Source organism: Zingiber officinale, chromosome 11B, assembly GCF_018446385.1.
Source record: "Zingiber officinale cultivar Zhangliang chromosome 11B, Zo_v1.1, whole genome shotgun sequence".
Taxonomy (NCBI): domain Eukaryota; kingdom Viridiplantae; phylum Streptophyta; class Magnoliopsida; order Zingiberales; family Zingiberaceae; genus Zingiber; species Zingiber officinale.
In genome coordinates this window covers 13,328,924-13,340,055 of record NC_056007.1, presented here as the reverse complement: position 1 = coordinate 13,340,055, position 11,132 = coordinate 13,328,924, and the positions used below count along the sequence as shown (strand labels likewise).

Below are 11,132 nucleotides of genomic sequence, written 5' to 3'. Positions count from 1 at the left end.
CCTAAGGGCTAGAACCGACAGTTCTAACAGTCATAACCGATAGTCCAACGTTCAAAAGGAAAAAAAAAAAAACAAAACTTGAACCGACAGTTATTTTAGGCTAGAACCGTAACCGGCCCAACATAGGGTCAGGCCAGTTGTGGTTTCTGACCGGAACTAAGTCAATGGATATTCGACCCGTTGTCCTGGTTGCATGCCCGGGCTGTGTCCGGACCCAACCCATGGTCAGGTCTAAGTACACATGCCTATTAACATATTATTGCTATTAGGAGAACAAAAATTATCATACAGATAGCTGCGGTTGATTATGAATTATTAATTTAGCAAGATGACAATGACAAATATAAAAATATTCACAAGGAAAATTTTTACAAAGAAGAGGAAAAAGGGTTGAAGTTATCGACAGGAGAAAAATGCAGAAAGAATTGCTGGACAAACATATACCTGTTCTCCTGTCAAACGGAATTTACATCTTCTCATAGTGAAACACTAGGGGAATCAGAAAGGATTTAAATGGAATAGTTTGAAGAAATATCATGACCTTCAAATAAGGCAAGCGACTTCAGATGAATTTGACTGTATACATTTAGGATTCCACCCAAAAACTTCATTTGTATGAGAATCTACTCAACTGCATTGGGCGTTAGGGACTTTGATCAAGAGCCATCGTATTATACATGTTGTCAATCATCATTATCTGCAAACAGAAAAATTTTTAAGTGGCTCCATGAACAAGGAATAAAAGAGACAAGTCTTCAGATCCCTAGCTTGATCTGCTTTACTTTTGAAATGAAAAGTGAACAATGTTTGATGAGAATAAGTAGGCATCAAAATTAAAATCATGCTGTGACTCGATACTTTAGATAAAACATTTCCTAGAGATTGTCTTGGTTTATCTGAGTACGCCTACCTGATCACAGATGGCACAAGTATCACTTCTCTCCATCCATTCTAGAATGCAAGACAAATGGAAATGGTGTTCACATTTTGTTGAGATACGAGGATTCTCTGCATCATAATCTGAAAAGGAAGGGACAGCAAAGGAACTAATCAGATTATCAACACCGAGAATGTAGAAAGTATAGTTTCACACGCTTCCCTTGACACAAACTGAACATTTAGAAACAGTCATTCCACAGGAAATGTGTTCACATTTAATGCTTAAATATGGTTCCTTCATCCCAGAAAACTTAAACATAAGCATCTAAATCAGTCTAGTTGCAATATCAAAACTCACTATTCTCATAAGCAAATCGAAGTACTGTTTCAGGATAAACTTTATTTGTAATAAACTATAATCAAATAGATGTAGGACAAAAAGAATAGCAAATATCATGGACCAGCATAAAAGGTCATATTTTTTTTTACTTTAACATGGTTCTAATATCTTCACCAAATAATACATATGGTTCATGGCATAAAACTGCATACTGTCGTTATACTTCATCAGATAAGGCATCTCAACTAGAAAAGCAGAGTTAAATGAGCATTGGGAAAGCCTATGATCAAGTTATTTAAAATAACCAGGAATCCTAGGGTGATAACAAATTAGCACAAATGAGATGCAGCTGAAAGTCTAAAACAGATCAAGTAAAAGTTGTCAGACTTGAAACTAACTATAACCGAGTCTTAATCACTTAATATCATAACTGTGTTCCAATGTTGAAACATATACAGGAAAAATAATTCACTTCAAGTACCCCCAACAAAAACTACCTTCAAGACAAATAGGGCAAACATCCTCCTCATCTGAAATTGTGGCAGGCTTACTGATCTCATCTTCATTAATTTTAGGGGAATTTTTCTCACTGTCAGTTTTCTTCTTGCAGTCTGATGTTTCAAAACAATCATTATTCTGTCCTGTCGTCCGGGAATTCAGTATAGGTGTTTGATCAGTTTTGTTGCCACCAATCTCAACATCTCCGGGCAATGTTGATTGGCTCTCCAAACTCGTGTCATAGGGCAAAGGTGCAGGAGGTGATTGGTATGTATCAGGTGTTGAAGTGTCCAGATTAGTATCGACAAGCAATCCTAAAGAGGTTGCTGGCAACGTATCATGGTTGGTAGATGACAGTTGTTCATGCTCTTCTAAATCTCGAGGACACTGCAAGTTGTGCTAAGAAATTTAAAATATAACTCTTTTGTTACCAGATATTTCATAGGCAGTAATGATTATGAAGCCTATTATCACTGTAGAAATATGCAGGCAACAATATAAAAGAGAATTAAAAATCAACAAAAAGATAGAATTAAACTACCTAGTTGTTCCAAGCAGACTCAAAGGCTCACAATAAATCTGATCAGCTTATTTTATTACCAAAAAGACAGATCCATTACTATATGAAATTCCAACATAGATTTGCAGTAGATTGATAGCTCATGTTTTCATGCTTGCTTTTCAAAAGGCCACTAATTTTTGTTTAGGCGTTAGAGAAATTACAGTTGCTTCTTTGTGTCACTAGTAGGCAAAACATAACACAGATATACATGATGGATACACAATCACAAATATGTTTCATTTGCCAATTGCCAATATTCATCATGATTACAACTGATCATTGCTTTCTACTTCTACCCTTCAAATATTTTGCTCACCGCCATTTTCACTCTCTACCAAAACTTCTCTTCATATGTAGCCATGTTACATGGCAAGCCACAACTAAACTTGAGAAACACTAAAAATAAAAGCACAGAGTTGAACATGCTTCCAAGAATATCCACTCAGATCCAGATTAACTTTTCCATGGTTCTTGGAAAATGCTTTCCTCTATGGAACTACCAGAAAACTTTAGTTTAGAGCTTAGAACACAATAATCTCAGATCAAAAGATGTTTTTGTGTTGGATTAATCAGTATAATTTTTTTAAAAAAAAGTGAGAGGATCTAAATTAGTTGTGAAATAAACATACTAAGATATTTTTTGGTTCTTAATAAGAAGTCCAAAATTATGAAAAAACCTTTCAGATGTGGACCAAGTACTGGATCATGAGTGAAACAAATTGGATCATGAGGGAAACAAGCCCAAAACATGGCTTGTATATTCTAGGAGTGATAAAATAAAAAGGTGGCTTTTTAGAGTCAGTTATATCTTTGTGGTAGTTATGTTAGCATGTTTTAGAGGATGTGTGGATATAAGTTTGTGGGAAGTTAGAGGGGAGGGCATCTAAAGAATTATTGTCATAAGAAAGCATTGGCTTTGGCTGGTGGAGAGAGTTTTCTTTACCATATTGTTTGTGTTAACCTTAATACAATTATGTGCTTTGTGTGTTCCTCCATTCTGAATTTTGGATTCCTAAACATTGGTCCGACCTACCAAAAGTAAGAGGGGTTGTATGCTTAGAAGGAATGCCACACAAGAAGTAGGGAAGAAATCAAAGGTATTATGCAACGATTGATGTCTGAAGTACAACAACATGATTCTCTTTTACAAGTGATCATCAAGCAATTAGGAACAAGGGCTAAAGCAACACCATTTGAGGAGGCATCCATTTCTGCTGATCAGTCATCTCAATCTAAGCCTCAAGAACATCAAAGTGATCAATTGGAAGAGTATAGGATGTCTGTTAAGAAAGTGGCATTACCAATGTTTGATGGTTGGGATCCAGTAGTGTGGATGACTGGGGTTGAAATTTATTTCGAAGTCCAGAATACTTCTAATGAAGTTAAGGTCAAGTTGGCACATGTAAGTATGAAAGGCACTACAATTCATTGGTTTAATCTTCTTAAGGAGATTGAAGTTAATCTAACTTGAGAAAAACTTAAACGCGCTCTCATAGCCCGTTATGGTAGGCGTAGACATGTGAATCCTTTTGAAGAATTGGTAGCAATAAAACATACTAGAAATGTGGAAGAATTTATTGAAGCTTTTGAGTTGATTTCTTCAAGTTCTAGGTCTTCCAGAAGAGCAATATATTGGCTATTTCATGAGTGGATTACTACCTCATATTAGAAGAAGAGTTTGAACGTTGAATCCACTATCTAGAGGGCAGTTAATGTGGATGGCAAAGGATGTTGAAGCGGAATTGCTAGAGGAAGGGGAGATCCCACAAAAGACACTAGGGAAGGAGAGGTTATGGAGCAATTTCAGCCAAGGCAGTGCTGGTTTGGGCAGTTTTCGACCATATACAGGGTATAATTCAATTTAAAAGAAATTAGGTCAGTCTTTCCAAATGGGCAAAACAAATACAACAACATGGGGTTCTAACAATAGTCGTGACTCTAAGAAAGCTATTGGAGAGTAATATGTGCAAGCATATCTACCCAATGGATTGAAAGTAGCACTTGAAGATGATGTGGAATCAAAATATGTGATTGCTAGTAGGACATTGTTCATAATGGTGAAGTGATTCATCAATCGCTAGTTAAATGGAAGGGCAAGAGCACGATGGACACAACATGGGTGGATGATTTCACTCTTAGAACTCAATTTCCTCATCTTAGCCTTGAAGACAAGCCTAGTAACTGCACTAGGTGGTAATGATAGGAGCCAAGCTCCAGATGTGGACCAAGTGCTCGACCATGGGTGAAACATGTTGGATCATGAGGGAAACAAGCCCAAAACATGGCTTGTATATTGTAGGAGGGATAAAACAAAAAGAAGGCTGAACAAAATTAATATATAGTAGCAGTTATATCTTTGTGGCAGTTATGTTAGCATGTTTTAAGTATGTGTGGATATAAGTTTGTGGGAAGTTAGAGGGGAGGGCATCTAAAGAATTATTGTTGGAAAAAAGCATAGGCTTTGACGAAAGCATTGGCTTTGGCGGGTGGAGAGAGTTTTCTTTACCAGATTGTTTGTCTTAACCTTAACACAATTTTGTATTTTGTGTGTTCCTCCATTCTAAATTTTGGGTTCCTAACAAAACCAGAATCATCTCTAGTGATGTAATAAATAAAAAATGATCCAATTGAATTTATTCTAACTATACAACCTGCATAGGTGCAATAAACAAGATTAAAAAAACACTCATCAAGCTTAACTGAAATTTGAGGAAGAAAATATCACTGGAAACTGGGAAAATTCCAAACAAGATTCATAGAACAACAGTTTACTCATAAAATCCATTTTTTTGTTAGGCCTAACAAAGAGATGAGCCTCAAAATTAACCTATATAATGATAGGGCAGTTCAAGCTCGTGCAGAAAATGAATAAATTTGCAAGCGTCTTTAGTTTATGTTGCTGGGTCATTTCGCAGAAATTAATCTGCCCATCCTTCAGTACTATCAATTGAAGAGGCAACAGATTTTACTAGACAAGAGCTAGTTTTAAACACGTGCAGGCCACCAGCCACACAAACTCCCAGATGGTCATCCCATTTATTACTGTAGAGATGCCACTCCCATTTTGAAGTTCTTGTTTCATAGTACATACTAGTGCTAGTTTCCTTTAAATCAAATGAGCTCTATGTTCATCAAAGATCAACCGAGTTTGGAGGAAGATAATTTCTCTGGAAACTGGAATGACTTTTAATCAGATTCATGGAACAATAGACTTACTCAAAAAAAACCTTTTTTGTTTAGCCTAAGATCTGAATATTAGCCTATCTGATGATAGGATAGTTTAATATAGTGCACAAAATGACAAATGCAATTGTAAGCATCTTTAGTTTGAGTTGTTGGGGTCATTTCTGGGTAACTAATCTGTGCACCCTTCAGTAGGTAAGTTGGAGAAGTAGCTGACTTTCCTACAAAAGTGATAGCTTTAAGTAGATGCTGTAGGCACCAAACACACATCCAAACTCCCAGATGGTCATTATATTTACGGCTCCTATGGTGTTTTAAGACTCATAATCTAGTTTCCCCCCTACGATTTTGAAGCTAATTTCATGCTATTAGTTTACTAGTAAAGTGAGCCCATATTTTCATTAAAGATCACTGAACTTGGCTGGAAGAAAATACCTCTGGAAACTGGATAACTACTTAAAAGATTTTGGGACAATAGTTTACTCAGAAAGCCTAATTTTGTTAAGCCTAACAAAGAGATGAACCTCAAAATTAAAATGAGCCAAAGGAATAAGGTTGGCGACAATTATTAGAGTTTATCCCTGCTTCAATGCCTTACTCTCATTTTCACTTGTATAAGTTGAATAGCAAGTATTGTATCTGACTGACTGGCCAGGAAAGGCAGTGACCAAATGATATAATGGTCCCCTTTCATATTAATCAAGTTCATAAGAAGTACTGGTTGTGCTATAAAAATGCTTATCACTAATCAACTAATGAAAGAAAGTTTTGTAATGCATGGACAGCCTTGAAGCTAAGTAATTTTTGACAAGGCCGAATCATTAAATAAAACAAAATAAATAAAAAAACCCTTCCAGCATAAACAATGAAATCTTGTAGGAATAATCTCAACAAAACAATGTGTGAAATACCAACCACTAAATACAGTTACATGCAGAAATCCTTGAGCAACTGATGTATGTAAGGGATATTTAAGTTTGCATACTACAATAAACATGACAAACACAATAATCCAAAGGAAAAGATCTACTCACGTAGTAGTAAGCTGGTGGTTGGCCTGATTCAACTCCTCTTGAAGAACAGCAACAACAACCGCCCATTACCAATTTATTTTTTGGTGTTAGTCTAAGTCAAAAGTACAATCCAACTTAAATGTGCACCAGATCTTTACATAATTCTCTTTGAGTTTTCAATCTGAAATAAGAAGCATAAATTCATGTTAGATCTTTGACAGAGCACAAATACCATGTAATAATCTGCACTCCTTAAAAGTAAAATTTGGCATCAATCATACATACATTAGGATGCTAACTCATCAAACATAATTAATAAATATCAGTCCGAGTGCATAAGCAGATAGAAATAAAGATAGCCTTCTCTTCTTTAATGAGGCACTTCAACTAATTCCATAAATGAAACACTTCAAACAAACCATTGTTGATGGGTATTTCAATCCTCAAGTAAAAGTTCCTGAGACATGTGCTTAAAAATGTGATGAGTAGCTCAATGATCTTGCAAAGGGAAAACCAAGATTAGATTGGCTATCCAGTGTCCCAGGAAGAATTTACCAAGTCTATAGTCATTGTAAGACCTGATTAGAAACTGCCCATCATCAACTAATTTGGAATAAATGTTGCTCCACTTAGTAGCAAATTAAAGATTACAACAAGCAAACTCAAAGAGGTCCCAACATTGTCCTAGCTTAAACGTAGGAAAGCAAGAAACAACTCAAGTTGTCTGCCATATTGTCGTTGAGAGCTGCAGTCAGTTGTATGTTTCCTTGATTGTGCTAGATTCTTCAAAGTTCAAACAATATCTTTACTGGGTGGCTTTATTATTATATACAAAATGTCAAATATTTGCAATACATAAATATAACTGACCTTTAGAATGTAGACACGTTAAAAACTAGAAGTCCTAAAGCACAATCTTCAAAAGGAAACTATGAAAAAAAAAAGAATGTTAATAGACTATACTTGAATCTTTCCCACAATTTGTTGTCGTCTAATATAATTAAAAGCTTCCATTCATTTAATAACTCTCATTAAAAGTTTTCTGTTTTATCCATCCTGTCCAGATATTAGATGCTAGAACTCCATTGACAAATAATCGAATTGTTATGGATGTTTAAGACATCGGTCTTATCCTATTCGAGAGTAGATACATCCATGCAACCGTGAGCCTTTAAGTTCTTTACTTGCGCATGATAGCGCGAATGATGCAAACAGCACCCGGACTCCTCATCATTAACCAAATCATCTAGACCGCAAGGTAGATCCAATCCTTAAATTAAATAAACAAAATAGAGTAAACTCCTTACAATTTCAGGAAGAAAGACGTGCACAGAGATCTAACTCAAAGGCCAAATCGACGAAAGAACACGAAAATCGAACAGTCACTCCATTCCAATCAATAAGGAACGGGAAGCGGCGATGAAATAAGGGGAATACAAGGGCTTACCGAGATGGCCGTGAAATTCCAAATCCTACCGTCGAAGAAATCTTTGTCGGACCATCGACGGAGAAGAAGCGAGAGGAGAACGTCGTCGGCCTTTTCCTTTAGCACTCTTCTGCTTCCTCCAAAATTTCAGAAAGAACGGAGAAAATAGCTTAGGCTTTATTTATTATTCATATACGGCTACGCCGCATATGTCCAGAATTATACGTAGACTTCTACGTAATTAACGACAAAATTAGTCACCTCGAGATGCCACGTCAGAATTGTCTGTCGTACTCAGTAATTAGTCACCCTGTTTGTCCGCGTCTGGGACCACCGGCAGGGATCGTTATTTCACATAATGATCGACTGGTGAACAGTTGAGTACGGAAACATAACTGATAACGGAGAGGGTGAACTGTGGAGAAGGCAGTAGGAGCGAATCTTAACGAATTAAGTCACGATCTAGCGGGACCCTACGCGGGGAGCGAATTGCATATAGTGAGGTCACGTGGTGAGTTTAATTCGAGTAAAAAAATTTGATACCGTTTATCGTTGGCTCGGAAAATATAGATATAGATAAATCATGAAGAAATTTAACTCTAATACAGTGCTCCTCAGGAAGGTTAAGCCTTCAATGAAATATTTTACAGAAATGAATCTTAAAATCTATTAAAATAAATATTTAAGTAAATACCAACTACACGTGAGGGTCACGTGGAGATATTAATTATTGAAGTCAGTTTGCATGCTTAACTTAAATCAGATTTTGATTTTGTGAGAATCTTATTGAATAGAGCTTAAGATTTAAACACTTTATGTACAAAATTTAAATAATTTTGTAAAAATCTTTATCTCGATGAGGAATTTTACTATAAAATGATTATTTTCATTCCAGATATTCTTTATAGTATGTTCCTAAATTATGTAAAAAAGAAAAATTATTGAATCAATATATAATCGATCGTCAAATAATTAAAGAGTGGAAGGAGTTCCTAAGGGATTTTACTTTAGCATTATTCGGTTGGAGAAAACAAATTAACCGATACGGTAGAAATTGGATGTCCGTAGCCGAGTGCTTCTTTGTACTCTTCTAATAGAATGATTTCTTGTCCAAGATTAACATATAATCATAGAGTAGTTGTCCCAACAAAACTCCTTTCATACTTAAATGAAATTAGTTATCGTGCACATACGTTACATTGGACTTGGTAAGGGTGTGTTAGACCCATCCCTTGAATTTCAAATCTAATTTTTGAGTATTGAACTTAGAAACCAAGCACCAAATCCTAAGGTCGAGCACTATCCAATTTCAAACTTGATTTTCGAGCACTTGCATGACTCTAAGGGTGCATTTGATTCAAGTTATGACATATAACCTTAGTTATGTGATTATTAAGTAATAACATAACCAATGTTATAGGAAATGAAACATAACCATTGGTTGCTTGGTTCAATTTAGATAATCTAATAAAATTTCATTTGTTTGGAGGTTTTAGTACATAACTTAATGTGATATTTTACCATATTATCCTTGATTTAATAATGATAATATTATATTATTAATAATGATATATTTATATATATATATATATATATATATATATATATATATATATAGATTTTTGTTTATTATTTTATGTTTTTTTTTTTATTTTTAGATAGTTTTAAAAACTATCCGACCTGTTAACAGAATCCATGGATCAATATTCAATCTCATATACGAACAAACTAAAGAATCAAAAGACATGGACAAATACATGTCTACAATGAAGGTCATGATGTACCTTTCAACCATTGAACAGAGTTGTTCATGAATAATTTTGGCCTCAATTAAATCATTCTTTATTGGCAAGCAACTCAACCAAGCTGGAACAACCTGACAGATATGCAGCAGATATACCATGTAGAACTTTTTATTCAGAATGCCCTTTCAAAGAAAGAGAAGGGAACAAGTTGCAATTATTATAAAATAGCCGCCAACTTAGAAAATGGTGATGATGGAAAAGGTTGTAAAATCTACGGGCATGAACATAAAAAGGAATGGGAAAATGACTGATCCCTTGAACAAAAATCTATGCATATTCTGAACAAAAATCCATTGTGATGTTCAGAAACAAGCATGAAGGCAAAAGATTGAGTGAAAATCATGCCTAAGAGCTGCTTCCTGCCATTGTAAATGCTGCTAGTTATATAAATCATTCTTTCAGCTATGCTTACACTATAGACATTACCAAGTTGATCAAATGTAGATGCTGCTAGTTATAATACCACATAAATCTAGTAACATTGGTCTATTACACAAATTTTGAAATAAAAAAAATGTAGGTATGGGATGAGTTGGAAAAAAGGCTACAGTTTGAGTTACGTGGAATGTTCATGATTTTCAAATAACAATCCTTGTAAGGAAAAGGAAACACAGATTTTATTTAGCAGAAAATGTGGAGAAAATATTAACTTTTTCCTTTTTACACATAATGCTTATATATCTTCTTTTGTAAGCATCTCATATAATGGCAAGACCAAATGACAACATTTTTTTTGCTCAGAGAATTCAGAAATAACATTTAGCTGCTTAACGTTCAATCCAATAACATCCAAATTTAATCAAAAAAAAAAATCATCCAAGTTCAATCCAAAATATATCAAAATATAAGTACCAAGAACCTAATTCAAATATTTAATTCATTTTGGATGGATCTCATTGAGCTGCTTTATCACATAGTTTCTCCTAAATGCCTTTGGCAATGCAAAGAAGTTATCAATCTTGTGTTCATCCTTGAAAATATACTCTCCGACATCCATAATTTCTTGCTTAGAGAATTCAGAAAGTTCTATTAGCTCATCATATATCTTCATTTTTCTATCACCACTCTCGATTTGTTTCTTAAAGTAGGTGGAAATTCCCTTCATCTCCTCATTAGCCTCATAACAACAATAACATACTTGTGAATCTCTCCCACCAAGTCATCTAAAGCATCATCAGCCTTTCCTTTTCTCTTTCTAGTGGTTAACTTCTTATTTGATGGACAAATTGATGAATCTAGAGTCTCAGATTTCCTTATTGATTGGTTGGCATAATCAGATTCTTCATCTTTTTGACATTTAGTATGTTCATCTTTTTCATGCTCAAACGTGTCAGTCTCTTCATCGCATAAATTTATTTCTTCTACTGCATCAGATGGGGTTTCTGCTTTAGCTCTTGTGGCATGGTCTTTCCCCCACACAAACATC

At 35.0% G+C, this 11,132-nt stretch overlaps 1 protein-coding gene across 1 annotated transcript; it reads right to left on the bottom strand.

The window, feature by feature from the left end:
• Window positions 1-301: 301 nt before the first annotated feature.
• LOC122034821 (probable E3 ubiquitin-protein ligase RHB1A) lies at window positions 302-8,078 on the bottom strand. The gene is made up of 5 exons (XM_042594175.1): window positions 7,923-8,078; window positions 6,497-6,656; window positions 1,717-2,104; window positions 911-1,020; window positions 302-697 (listed from the first exon to the last, which is right to left on the bottom strand). Exons 2-5 carry the CDS (start codon window positions 6,560-6,562, stop codon window positions 644-646), a joined length of 618 nt encoding a protein of 205 aa, XP_042450109.1. The 5' UTR covers window positions 6,563-6,656; window positions 7,923-8,078; the 3' UTR covers window positions 302-643.
• Between the last annotated feature and the right edge of the window lie 3,054 nt (window positions 8,079-11,132).

What these genes read in the sequence shown, in the direction of transcription:
- LOC122034821 (XM_042594175.1), bottom strand. Translation starts at nt 6,562, where the DNA reads ATGGGCGGTTGTTGTTGCTGTTCTTCAAGAGGAGTTGAATCAGGCCAA. An exon ending in AACCACCAGCTTACTACTAC is followed by an intron (nt 2,105 to 6,496) that starts GTGAGTAGATCT and finishes CACAACTTGCAG; the next exon opens with TGTCCTCGAGATTTAGAAGA. An exon ending in TTGCCCTATTTGTCTTGAAG is followed by an intron (nt 1,021 to 1,716) that starts GTAGTTTTTGTT and finishes CTTCCTTTTCAG; the next exon opens with ATTATGATGCAGAGAATCCT.